The following is a 26,583-nucleotide window of genomic DNA, read 5'->3' on the forward strand; positions in this document are numbered from 1 at the left end:
AAAGATCGGAGAAGTGGTTTACCCATACATCTCCATTTTGGATAGATAACTATTCTTGTTGTTGTTTGTTTAGCGTGTTCCAATTTTCTCAGAAGTGGTGAGAGTCTATGGGTTCTTCAATTACATTGAGCTGTTTTCTGACGTGCTGCTCCTTCTTTTTCTGTATTTCTGTATTGTTTTAGTGATTCAACATATGGAAGGCGTAGGCTCAGGTTTTCTGGGTCTCTCTGTCTCTCGATTTCTTTCTTTCTTTCTTTTGCATTCTTCATCTCTCTGTCTCTCCCTCGTGCCTCTCTCTAACGCGGTCGTCACTAGTTACCACAACCACAAAGTCATAAACCCCGCCTATTTCTGAAATGTATCTTCTTAAAATGTGATTTTAAATCTAACCCTAACCTTAACCACACTGCTAACGTTATGCCCAACACTAACCTTAAATTAAGACCAAAAATCACATTTTTGTTTCACGAATTTTTACGATATAGCCAATTATGACTTTTTGGCTTTGGTAACTAGTGGAATCCCTCTAACTCACTCACACGGCCAGTATCTGTCGGGGAGAGTCGCTTTCAGCAGAACCGACTGTTGTGTCTGTGGGATTCATTTCATTCAATGATGAGCTACAGACAGACACGCTTTCCTGCATCTCCCATTCTCTATCTAACTGCAGTATATTCGTGTATTTGCAAGCTTGCTGTGGATTCTATCATACTGTTGAGTCTTCTACGGGTGTAGTCAGAGGCAACGGACCGCCTGAACTAAACTAGCCGCTGAAGTCTCATCTCGGCGGGGGTCGCATTTTGTATAGCACCCTGGTTCAAAGAACCCCCCAAAAAACAAAGAAATATGGAGAAGTTGGAAAATGGAAACAGATCAGAGGAAAAGTGTGAATCTCACGAGGAGGAAGAGTTGGACCCCAGGATCCAGGTACAGTGATTAGCCTAGCTGTTATTATTGTAGCAAGATAGATATGATGATGTTATTACGTTATTATGCATGTCGGAATGACAATGGGACATGAGGTGGTAAAGAGAAGTGAAGGTTATCTAGAGGCAACACACACACACACAATTTATTAACACCACAGGTCCATAGCGAGTTGACTCGGTCTGTGACCCAATATAGTGGAAGCTGTGTTAATGAATAGCACTGACAGTCATACTCACACAAAACAATGTGTTCCTCATTGGTTCTTTGGGAAGAGGGATGCTGATCAAGAACAGAGGGGAGGTTTAACTGCTTTTTTTTTGTAAATTCCAGTGGTTTTGACACGCAAGCACACACATACACACACACACACACGTTCAACGTTTAACCATCTCCAGATGTGTTAGGGCCTGGCTGAGATCATGACATATTTGAATCAACACTCCCCTGCTTTTCTTTTCATACCTCCATCTTTTTCGCTTTCCCTCCAATTCTATTCTCCTCATTCCATTCTCCTTCTTCTCTCTATTTACACACTCCATCCTTTCTCTTACCAATCTCTGCATTCTCTTTCCACCCTATATCCTCCTCTCTCCTCCTTCCCTCCTCCCTGTCTCCTGTGTGTTGTGTGTAAACAGGGGGAGTTGGAGAAGTTGAACCAGTCTACAGATGACATCAACTGCTGGGAGACAGAGCTGGAGGTAGGCCAGGAATGCAGGAAATTGTAAACTTGTAGTGTATTTGGGATTTTAAAAGGCTTCTGAAGTTTGTAATTTCCACTTTGAAATTTCAGACTTGATTTTCCCCTTACGAAAACTGAATCAACCCCTACAAAAATGTCCATCAATTATAATCCAGATAATCATTCACATTTCCTATTGCTGCAGGATTATTTTCCTGTTGTAGCAAACTGGCTCAGATTAAGATCCTACATCTGTAGGGGACACGGTCCCTGTGTGATGCGTGTCACAGTTTTCCTGGATGGAATTTCTGGTCAGAAAAAATCTCACACAGCACATTTCCTACTGCCCCTCCCTACTCCCTATTCATCCCTATTCTCTACTCCCTATGCCCTACCCCCTACTCCGGATATAAACACACTATTTAAAGTTTCTATAATGCTAAATCGAGGTTGTTTTTGGATAGAAGAGGAGCTTGTTCCTGGTTTGGAGGGACACAACTCTGTCCTGTTTTTGAGCCTTTAGCAGTATGTTCCAAGACTGACTTCTTCATTTCGTCCTAAACCTCCTTTTCTTTTCTGGTTTTCATTAGAAATAAGCTCTCTTCCAAACTCTTCCCTTTGAGCCCAGAGAGGTTAAAACAACAACAGACACAGAGAGAAAGAGAGGCAGAGAGAGAGATAGGGGGAGAGACAGAGAGAGAAAGAGAGAGAGAGGGGAGGGGGGAAGAGGGAGAGGGAGAGAGAGAACAGGAGTGAGAATGGGAGAGAGAGTGAGTGAGAGAGGGAGAAGAAGAGAGCGAGTTTACTAAAAACGTTGAGTACTTAGTGGAAATGTCACTATATTCCTTGTGTTTCAGGAAGAGTACACATATATTATACACATCCGCATGTAAGGCATGTGTTATACACACAGTGTATTGTATATCTCTAGGAATCTAGTCCATCGAAAGAGAATGTCTGAAGGCGAGGTATGCTAGGTATGTCAAGTTGTTTACGTTATAAACAAAGGTGACCCCCTCTAGAGAACCTGTAGGGTTGACTGGCTTGACCCCGTCTAAAGACCCTGTAGGGTAGACAAGCCTGAGTGACCTCTCTCGCTGACCATTAAACCCTGGGACTACTCTCTCTCTCTCTCTCTCTGGCCATCAGCTATTAGAAATACATTTGTAATGCTGTTAGGTGTGTTGCGTCACAGTATCAGGAGGCTTGAAACTTTATGGACCATTGTTTTAGTTCATGTTCTTTTCCAGAGCCACAAGTAATAACATGTTTATTTTAAACATCTCTCAGTCGATGTCCCAGAAACCTTTGCATCATACCTCCATCACCACAGAAACAATCACGGAAGTGTGACGAGGTCACAGGAAGCTAGTTTCCCCTCTAGTCCCCCTCCTCCCCACTCTCTTCTTCCCCATCCATCTCTACCCCTCTCTTTGTAACCTCCTACCTTCCTCATATGACGACAGGATGCAAGTGTTACAGCACCTAAATCTGATTCACAAAGCTGGTGCCAAACACACACACACACACACACACACACACACACACACACACACACACACACACACACACACACACACACACACGTCTCTTTGACAGGGAGATAGACGCATTTCTCAACCCCTAATTTTAGACATTAGACCATTTTAGACAATATATAACAGCATAGTGGTAATGTTCCTGTCTGCAGGCTGGTGGTTTGTGTGTGCTAGGTTAAGTGGGTTAGTGTTGTATTGAGTTAGTTGACACAGCTCTTTTGAGGAAAGCACAAAGCCTGACTATCTCAGTTCTCTGATTTGGGATGGAGAAGAGGAGGAAAGGAGGAGAAGTGAGGAGGAGAGGAGGGGAACGAAAACACTTTCCATAACAACACAACACAGAGACACTGATACAGTGTTATATATACACTCTCTGTGTACAAATGAGCACCCCCGGTCTGTGGAGCTAACATGCAGTAGTGACAATAGAATAGAACAGGACAAGATGTCATACATTCAGTATAGATCCCTGAGGGAAGGTCTTTGAATATGAAGATTTATTGGTACTTTACTAACTGCTGTGTGTGTTTGTATGTGTGTGTGTGTGTGTGTGTGTGTATGTGTGTGTGTGTAGGACTGTCGCCAGAGGTTCCGTGCGGTGCTGGTAGAAGCCACAGTGAAGCTGGATGAGCAGGTGAAGAGAATCGGCAGAGCTGTAGAAGACTCCAAACCTTACTGGGAGGCCAGGAGAGTGGCTAGACAGGTACACACACAAACACACTAACACACACACACACACACACACACACACACACACACACACACACACACACATTACATTAGACCTTGAGTAGAGCCGGTGGTCTTCTGAAGTACATATTCTCAGACAGATAGATGGGCAGGTAGCCAGACAGGCAAGGGTCCAACAGTGTACATGATAGGAACGTTTTAATGAGAACACACACACACACACTCAAGGAGTTCACAGCCAGACTAGCAGTCACGTTGTGTCTATTTATAACTCTGTCACACTCCCGTTCTCTAACTCAGACTGATCACACACTGCTACTCAGACACACACACACACACACACACACACACACACACACACACACACACACACACACTGTCATCGGGTTAGTAGGGGGATAGATGAGTCTCTCAGGTGGAGCTGTTTAATCCTTTCTTTATGTATCCTCTCTAATCTGTCTGTCTGTCTGTCTGTCTGTCTGTCTGTCTGTCTGTCTGTCTGTCTGTCTGTCTGTCGGTCTGTCGGTCTGTCGGTCTGTCTGTGGGTGTATGGGTGTGTGGGTGTGTGAGTGAGCGGGGGGGTTAGGGTGATGGGGGGGGATGTGTGGAGACCAGGAGAGGAGGCCAGCCAGGGGTATTGTGGGTATTTTGAGACAGGTCCTCTGCCCCTCCTGTCGCGCCCACCTCCTATAGCTACTCTGATTGGCTCATGGCAGATATTCAGACCCCCCAGGGGGCTCGGTTCCTCACCCCTGGCACAGCATATGAGAGGGCAGCGTTTCAGTCATTCAACAAATGACTGGCGTGTGTGTGTCTGCCAACTGAAAATGTAGCTGACCTGTCTGTGCTTTGACGGGAAAGAGTTTGGCTGGGGGGTACAAGCGGACAGAGTGTGTGTGTCCTAGGTTTCACTTTCTCCATCAGCCTGGTCAATGTAGAGGTACAGCATGTGTAGATGACAGCTTCAGCTGTGTGGCAGGATTATTGAGAGCTTTCAGATATGGTGGGACACAACGCAGGGTCTGAACCAGCTCACAAACACCCACATGCATTGACTTGCTGTGTGTGTGGCTGTGTACTGTGTATTTGTGTGGCTGTGTGTGTATATGAAAGAGGAGAGTGACATAAATAGGCCACAGCCTTATCTAGCTAGCAGCCCACAGTGAGCCTTGGGGATAAACCCTTCCATTGTTCAGTTATGATTCATGTCTGAATATTTCATATTTCATATGTGACCTGCTTTATGGAGGAGGCTGATCCAACAGCTACTCTTCTCATCCTCCCTCCTTCTCTCCTTCCCCCCCATCTCATCCTGTTTCTGTTTAGCTCAGTTGGTAAGTGCGTGGCGCTTGCAACACCAAGGTTGTGGGTTCAACTCCCACAGGGATCACATCACATACAAACTAAAATATTTTAGGATTCAATGAACTGAAAGTGTCTGCTAAGTGGCATATATTTTCCCTCACTACCCCCAGTTTCCCCCCACCACCCTGCACTACCCTCAATACACTGCACTACCCCCAGCCTCCCCCCACCACCCTGCACTACCCTCAATACACTGCACTACCCCCAGCTTCCCCCACCACCCTGCACTACCCCCAGTACACTGCACTACCCTCAATACACTGCACTACCCCCAGCTTCCCCCACCACCCTGCACTACCCCCAGTACACTGCACTACCCTCAATACACTGCACTACCCCCAGATTCCCCCACCACCCTGCACACCCCCAGTACACTGCACTACCCTCAATACACTGCACTACCCCCAGCTTTCCCCCACCACCCTGCACTACCCTCAATACACTGCACTACCCTCAATACACTGCACTACCCCCAGCTTCCCCCACCACCCTGCACTACCCTCAATACACTGCACTACCCTCAATACACTGCACTACCCTCAATACACTGCACTACCCCCAGCTTCCCCCACCACCCTGCACTACCCTCAATACACTGCACTACCCTCAATACACTGCACTACCCCCAGCTTCCCCCACCACCCTGCACTACCCCCAGTACACTGCACTACCCTCAATACACTGCACTACCCCCAGCTTCCCCCACCACCCTGCACTACCCCAGCTTCCCCCAGCGCACTGCACTACCCCCAGCTTCCCCCAGTGTACTGCACTTCCCCCAGCGCACGCCAACACCCTGCACTACCCCCAGCTTCCCCCAGTGCACTACACTACCCCCAGCTTCCCCCAGTGCACTGTGCTTCCCCCAGTGCACTACACTACCCCCAGCTTCCCCCAGTGCACTGCGCTCCCAGCGCACGCCAACACCCTGCACTACCCCAGCTTCCCCCAGCGCCGTGCACTACCCCCAGCTTCCCCCAGCGCCCTGCACTACCCCCAGCTTCCCCCAGTGCACTGCGCTCCCAGCGCACGCCAACACCCAGCGCCCTGCACTACCCCCAGCTTCCCCCAGTGCACTACACAACCCCCAGCTTCCCCCAGCGCCCTGCAATACCCCAAGCTTCCCCCAGCGCACGCCAACACCCTGCACTACCCCCAGCTTCCCCCACCACCCTGCACTACCCCAGCTTCCCCCACCACCCTGCACTACCCCCAGCTTCCCCCACCACCCTGCACTACCCCAGCTTCCCACTACCACCCTGCACTACCCCCAGCTTCCCCCACCACCCTGCACTACTCCCAGCTTCCCACTACCACCCTGCACTACCCCTCCACTCCCCAGCGCACGCCACCACCCTGCACTATCCTCTCCACTCCCCAGGGCACGCCACCACCCTGCACTATCCTCTCCACTCCCCAGGGCACACCACCACCCTGCACTATCCTCTCCACTCCCCAGGGCACACCACCACCCTGCATTATCCTCTCCACTCCCCAGGGCACGCCACCACCCTGCACTACCCGCTCCACTCCCCAGGGCACACCACCACCCTGCACTATCCTCTCCACTCCCCAGGGCACACCACCACCCTGCACTATCCTCTCCACTCCCCAGGGCACACCACCACCCTGCACTATCCTCTCCACTCCCCAGGGCACACCACCACCCTGCACTATCCTCTCCACTCCCCAGGGCACACCACCACCCTGCACTATCCTCTCCACTCCCCAGGGCACACCACCACCCTGCACTATCCTCTCCACTCCCCAGGGCACACCACCACCCTGCACTATCCTCTCCACTCCCCAGGGCACGCCACCACTCTGCACTATCCTCTCCACTCCCCAGTGCACGCCACTACCCCCTCCACTCCCCAGCCCACTACTGTCTCTCCTCTGATATTCCGATGCGGAGACTGAGTGGAGAGGAGACTGAGAGGAGACTGAGAGGAGACGGAGAGGAGTGGAAGGTTCAGGAGGTTGTTAGCAGTTGACATTTCTCTTCAATAACACATACCACAAAGCAAATCAGGGGTAGAAAAATAGGTTTATTCAAAGAGGAGATGTTATGCTGAAAGGTAGATGTTCATTCTCCCCTGTCCTCAGTGATTCTCTGCAGTGATTCTCTCCTGTGATTCTTTCCTGAACAAAGGGCAGGATGTAGTTTTAGAACCCAACCCTAGCCTGTGGTTGACCAATTAGAATTCCTTGCAATAAAACTGGGCCAATGACCAAATAACAAGTGTCCTATTTCAGGTTCAATATATAAACAATTTGGACCAATGAGAACTTGCCATGCAGGTATGAGTCTGAAATTCCTCCAATTCCTGAAATTCCTGACCCATTGATCATTAATCCCCTATTACAGAAAAAACACTATTTCCATTGACCTTTAGGTCTCTATTGACTTTAGTCCTCTTGACCTTTAGTACTCTATTGACTTTAGTCCTCTTGACCTTTAGGTCTCTATTGACTTTAGTCCTCTTGACGTTTAGGTCTCTATTGACTTTAGTCCTCTTGACCTTTAGGTCTCTATTGACTTTAGTCCTCTTGACTTTTAGTACTCTATTGACTTTAGTCCTCTTGACCTTTAGGTCTCTATTGACTTTTAATATTTAAGGATCGTAGCTCTCTTTCAGTGAAGCTGTCTCCCTCTTTGTCTGTCTGTCACTCTCTCTCACACACTAGTGTAGCCTAACAGCCTGTCTCAGAGTAAGGAAGAGACAGAGGGGGGGGCTACAACCGGCAAACAGTTATCTGTGTGTTGTGCGTATGTGTTTGTCTGATTATGGAAGTGGAGTGAGAGTATGATGCGCGAGGTGATATGTGTGTGTGTGTGTGTGTGTGTGTGTGTGTGTGTGTTTGTGTGTCTTAGAGACATGCAGGCATACTGAATTTGTACAGAATAAATAACTAAGGATGCAATTTACACATAGCTTTGTCTAGGTCATTGGGTGTCAAGGTGCTTCACATGGTAATGCAGTAGTGTACACACACACACACTTCCTGAGGTAAGAGCAAGAGAGGCAGGAGTTCCTGGCCCCTTCCTGTGCCTGTGCTGGGAGATTGTGGTGTTTGTGCTTGTGAGATTTGTCTTAACAAAGTTTCAGTGGTTTAGGGAGAGAATGCTTTGCTTGTGCTTTACCCAACACACACACACACACACACACACACACACACACACACACACACACACACACACATACAGGCATAAACGTTTTAGGGTCTATCATTTGTGATGTTTGAAGGTTAGTCTCTGTTAAATATACGACTGTGTGTCTGGTGTCTTTAGTTGAGACCATAAAGTAGTCCAGGAGAGAGAGAAGGAGGGGGAGGGGGAGAGAGAGAAGTGGGAGGGGGAGGGGGAGAGAGAGAAGTGGGAGGGGGAGGGGGAGAGAGAGAAGTGGGAGGGGGGAGAGAGAAGGTGGAGGGGAGAGAGAGAAGGGGGGGGGGGAGAGAGAAGGGGAGGGGGAGAGAGAAGGGGGAGGGGGAGAGAGAAGGGGGAGGGGAGAGAGAGAAGGGGAGGGGAGAGATAAGGGGGAGAGAGAGAAGGGGGAGAGGGGAGAGATGAGGGGGAGAGCGAGAGAAGGGGGAGGGGGGAGAGAAAATGAAAGTGCGGAGTCAATTACGAGAGGAGAAAAACATCTCCATCCCTCCTATCTTCCCTTCATCCTTTCCTCCCTCCATCTCATATCTTCTCAAGCTAAACCTGTTAACCCCAGAGTGAGAGATAGCTCAAGCTAAACCTGTTAACCCCAGAGTGAGAGATAGCTCAAGCTAAACCTGTTAACCCCAGAGTGAGAGATAGCTCAAGCTAAACATGTTAACCCCAGAGTGAGAGATAGCTCAAGCTAAACCTGTTAACCCCAGAGTGAGAGATAGCTCAAGCTAAACCTGTTAACCCCAGAGTGAGAAATAGCTCAAGCTAAACCTGTTAACCCCAGAGTGAGAGATATCTCAAGCTAAACCTGTTAACCCCAGAGTGAGAAATAGCTCAAGCTAAAACTGTTAACCCCAGAGTGAGAGATAGCTCAAGCTAAACCTGTTAACCCCAGAGTGAGAGATAGCTCAAGCTAAACCTGTTAACCCCAGAGTGAGAGATAGCTCAAGCTAAACCTGTTAACCCCAGAGTGAGAAATAGCTCAAGCTAAACCTGTTAACCCCAGAGTGAGAGATAGCTCAAGCTAAACCTGTTAACCCCAGAGTGAGAAATAGCTCAAGCTAAACCTGTTAACCCCAGAGTGAGAAATAGCTCAAGCTAAACCTGTTAACCCCAGAGTGAGAGATAGCTCAAGCTAAACCTGTTAACCCCAGAGTGAGAGATAGCTCAAGCTAAACCTGTTAACCCCAGAGTGAGAGATAGCTCAAGCTAAACCTGTTAACCCCAGAGTGAGAGATAGCTCAAGCTAAACCTGTTAACCCCAGAGTGAGAGATAGCTCAAGCTAAATCTGTTAACCCCAGAGTGAGAGATAGTTCAAGCTAAACCTGTTAACCCCAGAGTGAGAAATAGCTCAAGCTAAACCTGTTAACCCCAGAGTGAGAGATAGCTCAAGCTAAACCTGTTAACCCCAGAGTGAGAGATAGCTCAAGCTAAACCTGTTAACCCCAGAGTGAGAGATAGCTCAAGCTAAACCTGTTAACCCCAGAGTGAGAGATAGCTCAAGCTAAACCTGTTAACCCCAGAGTGAGAGATAGCTCAAGCTAAACCTGTTAACCCCAGAGTGAGAGATAGCTCAAGCTAAACCTGTTAACCCCAGAGTGAGAAATAGCTCAAGCTAAACCTGTTAACCCCAGAGTGAGAGATAGCTCAAGCTAAACCTGTTAACCCCAGAGTGAGAGATAGCTCAAGCTAAACCTGTTAACCCCAGAGTGAGAGATAGCTCAAGCTAAACCTGTTAACCCCAGAGTGAGAGATAGCTCAAGCTAAACCTGTTAACCCCAGAGTGAGAGATAGCTCAAGCTAAACCTGTTAACCCCAGAGTGAGAGATAGCTCAAGCTAAACCTGTTAACCCCAGAGTGAGAGATAGCTCAAGCTAAACCTGTTAACCCCAGAGTGAGAAATAGCTCAAGCTAAACCTGTTAACCCCAGAGTGAGAGATAGCTCAAGCTAAACCTGTTAACCCCAGAGTGAGAGATAGCTCAAGCTAAACCTGTTAACCCCAGAGTGAGAGATAGCTCAAGCTAAACCTGTTAACCCCAGAGTGAGAGATAGCTCAAGCTAAACCTGTTAACCCCAGAGTGAGAGATAGCTCAAGCTAAACCTGTTAACCCCAGAGTGAGAAATAGCTCAAGCTAAACCTGTTAACCCCAGAGTGAGAGATAGCTCAAGCTAAACCTGTTAACCCCAGAGTGAGAGATAGCTCAAGCTAAACCTGTTAACCCCAGAGTGAGAGATAGCTCAAGCTAAACCTGTTAACCCCAGAGTGAGAGATAGCTCAAGCTAAACCTGTTAACCCCAGAGTGAGAGATAGCTCAAGCTAAACCTGTTAACCCCAGAGTGAGAGATAGCTCAAGCTAAACCTGTTAACCCCAGAGTGAGAGATAGCTCAAGCTAAACCTGTTAACCCCAGAGTGAGAGATAGCTCAAGCTAAACCTGTTAACCCCAGAGTGAGAGATAGCTCAAGCTAAACCTGTTAACCCCAGAGTGAGAGATAGCTCAAGCTAAACCTGTTAACCCCAGAGTGAGAGAGTTAAAATACATATTAGAGTGTTGGGGAGGGGTAGTGAGTAGGGGCAGAGGGGGTCTGCTGAGTAGTGCTGGAGGGCCCCCCCCCTAGGCATACAGTGTTATCATGGCTCTCCTTAGCTATCTGTTTGGATAACCCCTGACCTTTAAACCCCGACCTCTGAAAGCTCTGTTTAGACCCTAGCACTATCACACTGTAGAACTACTAACACACACACACCCATCACTCCTATAGTATGTATGTCAAGAGCACTTCACTAGGGCCCTCAGCCTGCTTGGGGTGGAGTGTATGAACTCTTGTTGGTGAGACACATGTGAGTGTCTGACTCTGAAGGAGACCTTTGAATGTGACTGAGACAGTGAATACACCAGGGGCGCAACTTTAGTTTTAGAAGTGGGGGGGGGGTACAACAGTTGTATTTTTTATTAGAATTGTTTTATCCAGTTGATAAACACTCCAAACAGCCTACCCGACCCGCTCGGAGGCGTCCACATGGTCCTAAAGCACACCGTTGCCTCGTTTTGTATCACATTCCAATGATAAAACTGGGGGCGACAAAAATGCAAGTTCAGAATGTGGGGGGACATGTCCTTGAGACACCACTGAGAATTCAACAGCATCCTATACCAACAAAGACTGTTTGTCTGTTTGATACAGGCAGAGAGAGTGTGTGTGTGTGTGCGTGCGTGCGCGTGCGTGTGTGTTCTAGGTGGATTGGTCCCTGGGTTGGTTCCTGGTTTCTATGACAGTTCGCTGGGAGCTGTCTGGTGGGCAGGGGTCTGTGGTGCCCTTTAAACATCTGCTGTCAGAGAGAAACATACATATACAGAGCCTTCAGAAAGTATTCAGACCCCTTGACTTTTTCCACATTTTGTTACATTACAGTCTGATTCTAAAATGGATTCAAGGGAAAACAACTATTTAATCCATTTTAGAATAATGCTGTAATTTAAAAAAATGTGGAAAAAGTCAAGGGGTCTGAATACTTTCCAAAGGCTCTGTATATACACAAAAAGAAAGGTATGGAGAGAGATGTTGAGAGAAACAGGGATGGAGAGAAAGAGAAGAATGGAGGTCGATTAAACCAGGTCTTTGTGATGGAAATGAGTTTGAACCCTCTCCTCCCCACCATCATCCCCTCTCCTCCCCACCACCGTCCCCTCTCCTCCCCACCACCATCCCCTCTCCTCCCCACCATCGTCCCCTCTCCTCCCCACCATCATCCCCTCTCCTCCCCACCACCGTCCCCTCTCCTCCCCACCACCATCCCCTCTCCTCCCCACCATCATCCCCTCTCCTCCCCACCATCATCCCCTCTCCTCCCCACCATCGTCCCCTCTCCTCCCCACCATCGTCCCTCTCCTCCCCACCATCGTCCCCTCTCCTCCCCACCACCGTCCCCTCTCCTCCCACCACCGTCCCCTCTCCTCCCCACCATCGTCCCCTCTCCTCCCCACCATCAGCCCCTCTCCTCCCCACCATCATCCCTCTCCTCCCCACCACCGTCCCTCTCTCCTCCCCACCATCGTCCCTCTCCTCCCCACCATCATCCCCTCTCCTCCCCACCATCGTCCCCTCTCCCCACCATCGTCCCTCTCCTCCCCACCATCATCCCCTCTCCTCCCCACCACCGTCCCCTCTCCTCCCCACCACCATCCCCTCTCCTCCCCACCATCATCCCCTCTCCTCCCCACCACAGTCCCCTCTCCTCCCCACCACCGTCCCCTCTCCTCCCCACCACCGTCCCCTCTCCTCCCCACCATCGTCCCCTCTCCTCCCCACCATCATCCCCTCTCCTCCCCACCATCATCCCCTCTCCTCCCCACCATCGTCCCCTCTCCTCCCCACCATCATCCCCTCTCCTCCCCACCACCGTCCCCTCTCCTCCCCACCACCATCCCTCTCCTCCCCACCATCATCCCCTCTCCTCCCCACCATCATCCCCTCTCCTCCCCACCACCGTCCCCTCTCCTCCCCACCACCGTCCCCTCTCCTCCCCACCATCATCCCTCTCCTCCCCACCACCGTCCCTCTCCTCTCCACCATCGTCCCCTCTCCTCTCCACCACCGTCCCCTCTCCTCCCCACCATCGTCCCCTCTCCTCCCCACCATCGTCCCCTCTCCTCCCCACCACCGTCCCCTCTCCTCTCCACCATCGTCCCCTCTCCTCTCCACCATCGTTCCCTCTCCTCTCCACCATCGTCCCCACCGTCCCCTCTCCTCCCCACCACCGTCCCCTCTCCTCCCCACCATCGTCCCCTCTCCTCCCCACCACCGTCCCCTCTCCTCCCCACCATCGTCCCCTCTCTCTCTCCCCACCATCGTCCCCTCTCCTCCCCACCATCGTCCCCTCTCCTCCCCACCATCGTCCCCTCTCCTCTCCACCATCGTCCCCTCTCCTCCCCACCACCGTCCCCTCTCCTCCCCACCATCGTCCCCTCTCCTCCCCACCATCATCCCTCTCCTCCCCACCATCGTCCCCTCTCCTCTCCACCATCGTTCCCTCTCCTCTCCACCATCGTCCCCACCGTCCCCTCTCCTCCCCACCACCGTCCCCTCTCCTCCCCACCATCGTCCCCTCTCCTCCCCACCACCGCCCCCTCTCCTCCCCACCATCGTCCCCTCTCCTCCCCACCATCGTCCCCTCTCCTCCCCACCATCGTCCCCTCTCCTCCCCACCATCGTCCCCTCTCCTCTCCACCATCGTCCCCTCTCCTCCCCACCACCGTCCCCTCTCCTCCCCACCATCGTCCCCTCTCCTCCCCACCATCATCCCCTCTCCTCCCCACCATCGTCCCTCTCCTCTCCACCATCGTTCCCTCTCCTCTCCACCATCGTCCCCACCGTCCCCTCTCCTCCCCACCACCGTCCCTCTCCTCCCCACCATCGTCCCCTCTCCTCCCCACCATCGTCCCCTCTCCTCCCCACCATCGTCCCCTCTCCTCCCCACCATCGTCCCCTCTCCTCTCCACCACCGTCCCTCTCCTCCCCACCATCGTCCCCTCTCCTCCCCACCATCATCCCCTCTCCTCCCCACCATCATCCCCTCTCCTCCCCACCATCGTCCCTCTCCTCCCCACCATCATCCCCTCTCCTCCCCACCACCGTCCCCTCTCCTCCCCACCACCGTCCCCTCTCCTCCCCACCACCATCCCTCTCCTCCCCACCATCATCCCCTCTCCTCCCCACCACAGTCCCCTCTCCTCCCCACCACCGTCCCCTCTCCTCCCCACCACCGTCCCTCTCCTCCCCACCATCGTCCCCTCTCCTCCCCACCATCGTCCCCTCTCCTCCCCACCATCGTCCCTCTCCTCTCCACCATCGTCCCTCTCCTCTCCACCACCGTCCCCTCTCCTCCCCACCATCGTCCCCTCTCCTCCCCACCATCATCCCCTCTCCTCCCCACCATCATCCCTCTCCTCCCCACCATCGTCCCTCTCCTCCCCACCATCATCCCCTCTCCTCCCCACCACCGTCCCCTCTCCTCCCCACCACCGTCCCCTCTCCTCTCCACCATCGTCCCTCTCCTCTCCACCACCGTCCCCTCTCCTCCCCACCATCGTCCCCTCTCCTCCCCACCATCGTCCCCTCTCCTCCCCACCACCGTCCCTCTCCTCTCCACCATCGTCCCCTCTCCTCTCCACCATCGTTCCCTCTCCTCTCCACCATCGTCCCCACCGTCCCTCTCCTCCCCACCATCGTCCCCTCTCCTCCCCACCACCGTCCCCTCTCCTCCCCACCATCGTCCCCCTCTCCTCCCCACCATCGTCCCCTCTCCTCCCCACCATCGTCCCCTCTCCTCCCCACCACCGTCCCCTCTCCTCCCCACCACCGTCCCCTCTCCTCCCCACCATCATCCCCTCTCTCTCCCCACCACCGTCCCTCTCCTCCCCACCACCGTCCCCTCTCCTCCCCACCACCGTCCCTCTCCTCCCCACCATCGTCCCCTCTCCTCTCCACCATCGTTCCTCTCCTCTCCACCATCGTCCCCACCGTCCCCTCTCCCCACCACCGTCCCCTCTCCTCCCCACCATCGTCCCCTCCTCCCCACCCGCCCCCCTCTCCTCCCCACCATCGTCCCCTCTCCTCCCCACCATCGTCCCTCTCCTCCCCACCATCGTCCCCTCTCCTCCCCACCATCGTCCCCTCTCCTCTCCACCATCGTCCCTCTCCTCTCCACCATCGTCCCTCTCCTCTCCACCATCGTTCCCTCTCCTCTCCACCATCGTCCCCACCGTCCCCTCTCCTCCCCACCACCGTCCCTCTCCTCCCCACCATCGTCCCCTCTCCTCCCCACCACCGTCCCCTCTCCTCCCCACCATCGTCCCCTCTCCTCCCCACCATCGTCCCCTCTCCTCCCCACCATCGTCCCCTCTCCTCCCCACCATCGTCCCCTCTCCTCTCCACCATCGTCCCCTCTCCTCCCCACCACAGTCCCCCTCCTCCCCACCATCGTCCCCTCTCCTCTCCACCACCGTCCCCTCTCCTCCCCACCACCGTCCCCTCTCCTCCCCACCACCGTCCCCTCTCCTCCCCACCATCGTCCCCTCTCCTCCCCACCACCGTCCCCTCTCCTCCCCACCACCGTCCCCTCTCCTCCCCACCACCGTCCCTCTCTCCCCACCACCATCCCCCTCCTCCCCACCATCGTCCCCTCTCCTCCCCACCATCGTCCCCTCTCCTCCCCACCATCGTCCCCTCTCCTCTCCACCACCGTCCCCCTCTCCTCTCCACCACCGTCCCCTCTCCTCCCCACCATCATCCCCTCTCCTCCCCACCCGTCCCCTCTCCTCTCCACCATCGTCCCCTCTCCTCTCCACCACCGTCCCTCTCCTCCCCACCATCGTCCCCTCTCCTCCCCACCATCGTCCCTCTCCTCCCCACCATCATCCCTCTCCTCCCCACCATCGTCCCCTCTCCTCCCCACCATCATCCCCTCTCCTCCCCACCACCGTCCCCTCTCCACCATCGTCCCCACCGTCCCCTCTCCTCCCCACCATCGTCCCTCTCCTCCCCACCACCGTCCCCTCTCCTCCCACCACCGTCCCTCTCCTCCCCACCATCGTCCCCTCTCCTCCCCACCATCGTCCCCTCTCCTCTCCACCATCGTCCCTCTCCTCTCCACCATCGTTCCTCTCCTCTCCACCATCGTCCCCACCGTCCCCTCTCCTCCCCACCATCGTCCCCTCTCCTCCCCACCATCGTCCCCTCTCCTCCCCACCATCGTCCCCTCTCCTCCCCACCATCGTCCCCTCTCCTCCCCACCATCGTCCCCTCTCCTCCCCACCATCGTCCCTCTCCTCTCCACCATCGTTCCCTCTCCTCTCCACCATCGTCCCCACCGTCCCTCTCTCCCCACCACCGTCCCCTCTCCTCCCCACCATCGTCCCTCCTCCTCCCCACCATCGTCCCCTCTCCTCCCCACCATCGTCCCCTCTCCTCTCCACCATCGTCCCCTCTCCTCTCCACCACCGTCCCTCTCCTCCCCACCATCGTCCCTCTCCTCCCCACCATCATCCCTCTCCTCCCCACCATCATCCCCTCTCCTCCCCACCATCGTCCCTCTCCTCCCCACCATCATCCCTCTCCTCCCCACCACCGTCCCTCTCCTCCCCACCACCGTCCCTCTCCTCCCCACCACCATCCCCTCTCCTCCCCACCATCATCCCCTCTCCTCCCCACCACAGTCCCCTCTCCTCCCCACCACCGTCCCCCTCTCCTCCCCACCACCGTCCCTCTCCTCCCCACCATCGTCCCTCTCCTCCCCACCATCGTCCCTCTCCTCCCCACCATCGTCCCTCTCCTCTCCACCATCGTCCCCTCTCCTCTCCACCACCGTCCCCTCTCCTCCCCACCATCGTCCCTCTCCTCCCCACCATCATCCCTCTCCTCCCCACCACCATCCCTCCTCCCCACCACCATCCCCTCTCCTCCCCACCATCATCCCTCTCCTCCCCACCACAGTCCCCTCTCCTCCCCACCACCGTCCCTCTCCTCCCCACCACCGTCCCCTCTCCTCCCCACCATCGTCCCCTCTCCTCCCCACCATCATCCCCTCTCCTCCCCACCATCATCCCCTCTCCTCCCCACCATCGTCCCCTCTCCTCCCCACCATCGTCCCTCTCTCCTCCCCCCATCGTCCCTCTCCTCCCCACCACCATCCCTCTCCTCCCCACCATCATCCCCTCTCCTCCCCACCATCATCCCTCTCCTCCTCCCCACCGTCCCTTCTCCTCCCCACCATCGTCCCTCTCCTCCCCACCATCATCCCCTCTCCTCCCCACCACCGTCCCCTCTCCTCTCCACCATCGTCCCTCTCCTCTCCACCACCGTCCCTCTCCTCCCCACCATCGTCCCCTCTCCTCCCCACCACCGTCCCTCTCCTCTCCACCATCGTCCCTCTCCTCTCCACCATCGTCCCCTCTCCTCTCCACCATCGTCCCTCTCCTCTCCACCATCGTCCCCCCCTCCCCTCCTCCCCTCGTCCCTCTCCTCCCCACCATCGTCCCTCTCCTCCCCCCACCATCGTCCCCTCTCCTCCCCCACCATCGTCCCTCTCCTCCCCACCATCGTCCCCTCCTCCCCACCCTCCCTCTCCTCCCCACCATCATCCCCTCTCCTCCTCCACCATCGTCCCTCTCCTCCCCACCGTCCCCTCTCCTCCCCCCTCCCTCCCCACCATCGTCCCCTCTCCTCCCCACCATCGTCCCCTCTCCTCCCCACCATCGTCCCCTCCTCTCCCCACCATCGTCCCTCTCCTCCCCACCATCGTCCCTCTCCTCCCCACCATCGTCCCCTCTCCTCTCCACCATCGTCCCTCTCCTCCTCCACCATCGTCCCCCTCTCCTCCCCACCATCGTCCCCTCTCCTCCTCCACCACCATCATCCCCTCTCCTCCCCACCGTCCCCTCTCCTCCCCACCATCGTCCCCTCTCCTCCCCACCATCGTCCCTCTCCTCCCCACCATCGTCCCTCTCCTCCCACCATCGTCCCTCTCCTCCCCACCATCGTCCCCTCTCCTCCCCACCATCGTCCCCTCTCTCCCACCATCGTCCCCCTCTCCTCCCCACCATCGTCCCCTCTCCTCCCCACCATCGTCCCTCTCCTCCCCACCATCGTCCCCTCTCCTCCCCACCACCGTCCCTCTCCTCCCCACCATCGTCCCCTCTCCTCCCCCACCGTCCCCTCTCCTCCCCACCATCGTCCCCTCTCCTCCCCACCATCGTCCCCTCTCCTCGTCCCCTCTCCTCCCCACCACCGTCCCCTCTCCTCCCCACCATCGTCCCTCTCCTCCCCACCACCGTCTCTCCCCATCGTCCCTCCCACCATCGTCCCCTCTCCTCTCCCACCACCGTCCCCTCTCCTCCCACCATCGTCCCCTCTCCTCCACCATCCTCCCTCTCTCCCCTCTCCCCACCATCGTCCCTCTCCTCCCCACCATCGTCCCTCTCCTCCCCACCATCGTCCCTCTCCTCCCACCATCGTCCCCTCTCCTCCCCACCATCGTCCCCTCTCCTCCCCACCATCGTCCCCTCTCCTCCCCACCACCTTCCCCTCTCCTCCCCACCATCGTCCCCTCTCTCCCCACCATCGTCCCCTCTCCTCCCCACCATCGTCCCCTCTCCTCCCCACCATCGTCCCTCTCCTCCCCACCATCGTCCCTCTCCTCCCCACCACCGTCTCCCCCTCGTCCTCTCCCCCCTCCTCTCCTCCCCACCATCGTCCCCTCTCCTCCCCACCACCCCTCCTCCCCACCCTCCCCCCTCTCCACCATCGTCCCCTCTCCTCCCCACCATCGTCCCCTCTCCTCCCCACCATCGTCCCTCTCCTCCCCACCACCGTCCCCTCTCCTCCCACCATCGTCCCCTCTCCTCCCCACCATCGCCCTCTCCTCCCCACCATCGTCCCCTCCCCCACCATCGTCCCTCTCCTCCCCACCATCGTCCCCTCTCCTCCCCACCATCGCCCCCCCCTCCTCCCCACCATCGTCCCCTCTCCTCCCCACCCGTCCCCTCTCCTCCCCACCATCGTCCCCTCTCCTCTCCACCACCGTCCCCTCTCCTCCCACCACCGTCCCCCCGTCCCCTCTCCCCACCATCGTCCCCTCTCCTCCCCACCACCGTCCCCTCTCCTCCCCACCATCGTCCCCTCTCCTCCCCACCATCGTCCCCTCTCCTCCCACCATCGTCCCTCTCCTCCCCACCACCGTCCCCTCTCCTCCCCACCATCGTCCCCTCTCCTCCCCACCATCGTCCCTCTCCTCCCCACCATCATCCCCTCTCCTCCCCACCATCGTCCCCTCTCCCCCACCATCGTCCCCTCTCCTCCCCCACCATCGTCCCCTCTCCTCCCCACCATCGTCCCCTCTCCTCCCCACCATCGTCCCTCTCTCCTCCCCACCATCGTCCCTCTCCTCCCCACCATCGTCCCCTCTCCTCCCCACCATCCCCTCTCCTCCCCCCTCTCCTCCCCACCATCGTCCCCTCTCCTCCCCACCATCGTCCCCTCTCCTCCCCACCATCGTCCCTCTCCTCCCCACCATCGTCCCCTCTCCTCCCCACCATCGTCCCTCTCCTCCCCACCCGTCCCCCTCCCCACCATCGTCCCCTCTCCTCCCCACCATCGTCCCTCTCCTCCCCACCATCATCCCCTCTCCCCACCATCGTCCCTCTCCTCCCCACCATCGTCCCCTCTCCTCCCCACCATCGTCCCCTCTCCTCCACCATCGTCCCTCCTCGTCCCCATCATCCCTCTCCCCACCATCCTCCCCTCTCCTCCCCACCACCATCGTCCCCTCTCCTCCCCACCATCGTCCCTCTCCTCCCCACCATCGTCCCTCTCCTCCCCACCACCGTCCCTCTCCTCCACCATCTCCCCTCTCCCCCCCATCGTCCCCTCTCCTCCCCTCGCCCCTCCCCACCATCGTCCCTCTCCTCTCCCCTCTCCTCCTCCACCATCGTCCCCTCTCCTCCCCACCATCGTCCCTCTCCTCCCCACCATCGTCCCCTCTCCTCCCCACCATCATCCCCTCTCCTCCCCACCACCGTCCCTCTCCTCCCCACCACCGTCCCCTCTCCTCCCCACCACCATCCCCTCTCCTCCCCACCGTCCCCTCTCCTCCCCACCATCCCCTCTCCTCCCCACCATCCACCATCGTCCCTCTCCTCCCCACCATCGTCCCCCTCTCCTCCCCACCATCGTCCCTCTCCTCCCCACCATCGTCCCTCTCCTCCCCACCATCGTCCCCTCTCCTCCCCACCATCGTCCCTCTCCTCCCCACCATCGTCCCCTCTCCCCCACCATCGTCCCCTCTCCTCCCCACCATCGTCCCCTCTCCTCCCCACCACCGTCCCCTCTCCTCCCCACCATCGTCCCCTCTCCTCCCCCCATGGGTCCCTCTCCTCCCCACCATCGTCCCTCTCCTCCCCCACCATCGTCCCCTCTCCTCCCCACCATCGTCCCTCTCCTCCCCACCATCGTCCCCTCTCCTCCCCACCATCGTCCCCTCTCCTCCCCCACCATCGTCCCTCTCCTCCCCACCATCGTCCCCTCTCCTCCCCACCATCGTCCCCTCTCCTCCCCACCATCGTCCCTCTCCTCCCCACCATCGTCCCCTCTCCTCCCCACCATCGTCCTCTCTCCCCTCGTCCCCTCCTCCCCACCATCGTCCCTCTCCTCCCCACCATCAGGTCCCTCTCCTCCCCACCATCGTCCCCTCTCCTCCCCACCATCATCCCCTCTCTCTCCACCATCATCCCCTCTCCTCCCCACCACCGTCCCCTCTCCTCCCCACCATCGTCCCCTCTCCTCCCCACCATCATCCCCTCTCCTCCCCACCATCGTCCCCTCTCCCCACCTCCTCCTCCCCACCATCGTCCCCTCTCCTCCCCACCACCGTCCCCTCTCCTCTCCCCACCATCATCCCCTCTCCTCCCCCCACCATCGTCCCCTCTCCTCCCCCACCACCGTCCCCTCTCCTCCCCACCACCGTCCCTCTCCTCCCCACCATCGTCCCCCTCTCCCCCACCATCGTCCCCTCTCCTCCACCATCATCCCTCTCCTCCCCACCATCGTCCCCTCTCCTCCCCACCATCCCCTCTCCTCCCCACCACCGTCCCCTCTCCTCTCCTCCCCACCATCGTCCCCTCTCCTCCCCACCATCGTCCCCTCTCCTCCCCACCATCGTCCCCCCACCCGTCCCCTCTCCTCCCCACCATCATCCCCTCCTCCCCACCATCGTCCCTCCCCTCATCTCCCCCCACCACCATCGTCCCCTCTCCTCCCCACCATCGTCCCTCTCCTCCCCACCATCGTCCCTCTCCTCCCCACCATCGTCCCCTCTCCTCCTCCACCATCGTCCCTCTCCTCCCCACCATCGTCCCCTCTCCTCCCCACCATCGTCCCCCTCTCCTCCCCACCATCGTCCTCTCCTCCCCCCTCTCCCCCTCCTCCCCACCATCGTCCCCTCTCCTCCCCCACCATCCTCTCCACCATCGTCCCCTCCTCCCCACCATCGTCCCCTCTCCTCCCCACCATCGTCCCCTCTCCTCCCCACCATCGTCTCCCTCTCCTCCCCACTCCCCACCATCGTCCCCTCTCCTCCCCACCATCGTCCCCTCTCCTCCCCACCATCGTCCCCTCTCCTCCCCACCATCGTCCCCTCTCCTCCCCACCATCGTCCCCTCTCCTCCCCCACCCATCCCCCTCCTCTCCACCACCGTCCCCTCCTCCCCACCATCATCCCTCTCCTCCCCACCACCATCATCCCCTCTCCTCCCACCACCGTCCCTCTCCTCCCCACCACCGTCCCCTCTCCTCCCCACCATCATCCCTCTCTCCTCTCCCACCATCATCCCCCCTCCTCCTCCCCACCACCGTCCCCTCTCCTCCCCAGTCCCATCGTCCCCTCTCCTCCCCACCATCGTCCCCTCTCCTCCCCACCATCGTCCCTCTCCTCCCCACCATCGTCCCCCTCTCCTCCCCACCATCGTCCCCTCTCCTCCCCACCATCGTCCCCTCTCCTCCCCACCATCGTCCCCCTCCTCCCCACCATCGCCCTCTCCTCCCCACCACCGTCCCTCCCTCCCCACCATCTCCTCCCCACCATCGTCCCCTCTCCTCCCCACCATCGTCCCTCTCCTCCCCACCATCGTCCCCTCTCCTCCCCACCATCGTCCCCTCTCCTCCCCACCATCGTCCCTCTCCTCCCCACCATCGTCCCCTCTCCTCCCCCACCATCGTCCCTCTCCTCCCCACCATCATCCCCTCTCCTCCCCACCATCATCCCCCTCTCCTCCCCACCATCGTCCCCCTCCTCCCCACCTCGTCCCTCTCCTCTCCACCATCGTCCCCTCTCCTCCCCACCATCGTCCCCTCTCCTCCCCACCATCGTCCCTCCTCCCTCCTCCCCACCATCGTCCCCTCTCCTCCCCACCATCGTCCCCCTCTCCCCCCCTCCCCACCATCCCCTCTCCTCCCCACCACCGTCCCTCTCCTCCCCACCATCGTCCCTCTCCTCCCCACCATCATCCCCTCTCCCTCCCCACCATCGTCCCCTCTCCTCCCCACCCCGTCCCCTCTCCTCCCCACCATCGTCCCCTCTCCTCCCCACCATCGTCCCCTCTCCTCCCCACCATCATCCCCCCCCTCTCCTCCCCACCATCATCCCTCTCCTCCCCACCATCGTCCCCTCTCCTCCCCACCATCGTCCCCTCTCCTCCCCACCATCGTCCCCTCTCCTCTCCCCACCATCGTCCCTCTCCTCCCTCCCCACCATCCCCTCTCCTCCCCCCTCTCCTCCCCACCATCATCCCTCTCCTCCCACCACCGTCCCTCTCCTCCTCCCATCGTCCCCTCTCCTCCCCACCATCGTCCCTCTCCTCCCCACCATCATCCCCTCTCCTCCCCACCATCATCCCCTCTCCTCCCCACCATCGTCCCCTCTCCCTCTCTCCCCACCATCGTCCCCTCTCCTCCCCACCATCGTCCCCTCTCCTCCCCACCATCGTCCCCTCTCCTCCCCACCCATCGTCCCCTCTCCTCCCCACCATCATCCCCTCTCCTCCCCACCATCGTCCCCTCTCCCCACCATCGTCCCCTCTCTCTCCACCACCATCGTCCCCTCTCCTCCCCTCACCATCGTCCCCTCTCCTCCCCACCATCGTCCCTCTCCTCCCCACCATCGTCCCCTCTCCTCCCCACCATCATCCCCTCTCCTCCCATCGTCCCCTCTCCTCCCCACCATCGTCCCCTCTCCTCTCCCCACCATCGTCCCCTCTCCTCCCCACCATCATCCCCTCTCCTCCCCACCATCGTCCCTCTCCTCCCCACCATCGTCCCCTCTCCTCCCCACCACCATCCTCCCCTCTCCCCTCTCTCCCCACCATCGTCCCTCTCCTCCCCACCACCGTCCTCCTCCCACCATCGTCCCTCTCCTCCCCCACCATCGTCCCTCTCCCTCCCCACCATCGTCCCCTCTCCTCCCCACCATCGTCCCTCTCCTCCCCACCATCGTCCCTCTCTCCCCACCATCGTCCCTCTCCTCCCCACCACCGTCCCCCTCCTCCCCACCATCTCCCCTCTCCTCCCACCATCGTCCCCTCTCCTCCCCACCATCGTCCCCTCTCCTCCCACCATCGTCCCCTCTCCTCCCCACCATCGTCCCCTCTCCTCCCCACCATCGTCCCCTCTCCTCCCCCACCATCGTCCCCTCTCCCCTCCCCACCATCGTCCCCTCTCCTCCCACCATCGTCCCTCTCCTCTCCACCATCGTCCCCTCTCCTCCCCACCATCGTCCCCTCTCCTCCCCACCATCGTCCCCTCTCCTCCCCACCATCGTCCCCTCTCCTCTCCCCACCATCATCCCTCTCTCCTCCCCTCCTCCCCACCATCGTCCCCTCTCCTCTCCCCACCATCATCCCTCTCCTCCCCCCCATCGTCCCCTCCTCCTCCCCACCACCGTCCCTCTCCTCCCCACCATCGTCCCCTCTCCTCCCCACCATCGTCCCCTCTCCCCACCCCCCCATCGTCCCCTCCTCTCCTCCCCACCATCAGTCCCTCTCCTCCCACCATCGTCCCCTCTCCTCTCCACCATCGTCCCCTCTCCTCTCCACCATCGTCCCCTCTCCTCCTCACCATCAGCCCCTCTCCTCCCCACCATCGTCCCTCTCCTCCCCACCATCATCCCCTCTCCCTCCTCCACCACCATCATCCCCTCTCCTCTCCACCACCGTCCCCTCTCCTCCCCACCACCGTCCCCTCTCCTCTCCACCACCGTCCCTCTCCTCCCCACCATCGTCCCTCTCTCCTCCCCACCTCTCCCCTCTCCTCCCCACCATCGTCCCCTCTCCTCCCCACCATCGTCCCCTCTCCTCCCCACCATCATCCCCTCTCCTCCCCACCATCATCCCCTCTCCTCCCCACCATCGTCCCCTCTCCTCCCCACCACCGTCCCCTCTCCTCCCCACCATCGTCCCTCTCCTCCCCACCATCGTCCCCTCTCCTCCCCACCATCGTCCCTCTCCTCCCCACCATCGTCCCTCTCCTCCCACCATCGTCCCCTCTCCTCCCCACCATCGTCCCCTCCTCCCACCATCGTCCCCTCTCCTCCCCACCATCGTCCCTCTCCTCCCCACCATCGTCCCCTCTCCCCACCCTCCTCCCTCCCCCCACCATCGTCCCTCTCCTCCCCACCATCGTCCCTCTCCTCCCCACCTCGTCCCTCTCCTCCCCACCATCGTCCCCTCCCTCTCTCCTCTCCCCTGCAGGTCCTCCCCACCATCCCCTCTCCTCCACCACCATCGTCCCCTCTCCTCCCCACCATCGTCCCCTCTCCCTCTCCACCATCGTCCCCTCTCCTCCCCACCATCGTCCCCTCTCCTCCCCACCATCATCCCCTCTCCCTCTCCTCCCCACCATCGTCCCCTCTCCTCCCCACCATCGTCCCCTCTCCTCCCCACCATCGTCCCCTCTCCTCCCCACCATCGTCCCCTCTCCTCCCCACCATCGTCCCCTCTCCTCCCCACCATCGTCCCTCTCCTCCCCACCATCGTCCCCTCTCCTCCCCACCATCGTCCCCTCTCTCTCCCCACCGTCCCCTCCTCCCCACCCTCCCTCTCCCCCCACCATCGTCCCTCTCCTCCACCATCGTCCCCCCTCCCCACCATCGTCCCCTCTCCTCCCCACCATCGTCCCCTCTCCTCCCCACCATCGTCCCCTCTCCCCTCTCCTCCCCACCATCGTCCCCTCTCCTCTCCCACCATCGTCCCTCTCCTCCCCCCACCATCATCATCCCCTCTCCTCCCCTCGTCTCCTCCCACCCGTCCCTCTCCTCTCCACCATCGTCCCCTCTCTCCTCACCCGTCCCCTCTCCTCCCCCCACCCTCCCTCTCCTCCCCACCATCGTCCCCTCTCCTCCCCACCATCATCCCCTCTCCCCTCTCCTCCGTCCCCTCTCCTCCCCACCATCGTCCCCTCTCCTCCCCACCATCGTCCCCTCTCCCCCACCCTCCTCCTCCCCCACCATCGTCCCTCTCCTCCCCACCCGTCCCCTCCCCTCTCCCACCATCGTCCCCTCTCCCTCCCCACCATCGTCCCCTCTCCTCCCCACCATCGTCCCCTCTCCTCCCCACCATCGTCCCTCTCCTCCCCATCGTCCTCTCTCCCCCCTCTCCCCCTCCCCACCATCGTCCCCTCTCCTCCCCACCCGTCCCCTCTCCTCCCCACCACCGTCCCTCTCCTCCCCACCATCTCCCCCTCCTCCCCACCATCGTCCCCTCTCCTCCCCACCATCGTCCCTCTCCTCCCCACCATCATCCCCTCTCCTCCACCCTCGTCCCCTCTCCTCTCCACCACCATCGTCCCTCTCCTCTCCACCATCGTCCCCTCTCCTCCTCACCATCAGCCCCTCTCCTCCCCACCATCGTCCCCTCTCCTCCCCACCATCATCCTCCTCTCCACCACCATCATCCCCTCCCCTCCATCAGTCCCCTCTCCTCCCCACCTCCCCTCCTCCACCACCATCCCCTCTCCTCTCCACCACCATCGTCCCCTCTCCTCTCCCACCATCGTCCCTCTCCTCCCTCCCATCCCCTCTCCTCCCCTCCATCGTCCATCGTCCCCTCTCCTCCCCACCATCGTCCCTCTCCCCCTCTCCTCCCCACCATCGTCCCCTCTCCCCTCTCGTCCCCTCTCCTCCCCACCATCGTCCCTCTCCTCCCCACCATCGTCCCTCTCCTCCCCACCATCGTCCCCTCTCCTCCTCCACCATCGTCCCTCCTCTCCACCCTCCCCACCATCGCCCCTCTCCTCTCCACCACCATCTCCTCCCCCCTCCCTCTCCCCACCATCGTCCCCTCTCTCCTCCCCCTCTCTCGTCCCCCCACCATCATCCCCCCTCTCTCTCCCTCTCCTCCCCACCATCGTCCCCTCTCCTCCCCACCATCATCATCTCCTCCTCTCCACCACCATCGTCCCCTCTCTCCCCACCATCGTCCCCTCTCCTCCCCACCATCGTCCCCTCTCCTCCCCCCACCATCGTCCCCTCTCCTCCCCACCATCGTCCCCTCTCTCTCCCCACCATCGTCCCCTCTCCTCCCCACCATCGTCCCTCTCCTCCCCACCATCGTCCCCCTCCTCCCCACCATCAGTCCCCTCTCCTCCCCACCATCGTCCCCTCTCCTCCCCACCATCG

General features: G+C 58.8%; 1 protein-coding gene across 2 annotated transcripts in view; it reads left to right on the forward strand.

Moving 5' to 3' along the window:
• The first annotated feature begins 207 nt into the window (after positions 1-207).
• Positions 208-26,583, forward strand: part of LOC115124996 (SH3 domain-binding protein 5-like) — a 40,134-nt gene continuing 13,758 nt past the window's right edge. Inside the window, exons 1-3 of one of the 2 annotated variants that reach the window (XM_065017888.1) lie at positions 208-927; positions 1,566-1,628; positions 3,722-3,850. In XM_065017888.1, the coding sequence (XP_064873960.1) occupies positions 847-927; positions 1,566-1,628; positions 3,722-3,850 (273 nt within the window). In that variant the 5' untranslated portion in view covers positions 208-846. The remainder of the gene's footprint in view (positions 928-1,565; positions 1,629-3,721; positions 3,851-26,583) is intronic. The other variant, XM_065017887.1, reaches the window with a different exon arrangement.

Source organism: Oncorhynchus nerka, linkage group LG4, assembly GCF_034236695.1.
Source record: "Oncorhynchus nerka isolate Pitt River linkage group LG4, Oner_Uvic_2.0, whole genome shotgun sequence".
In the NCBI taxonomy this organism is placed as follows: Eukaryota; Metazoa; Chordata; class Actinopteri; order Salmoniformes; family Salmonidae; genus Oncorhynchus; species Oncorhynchus nerka.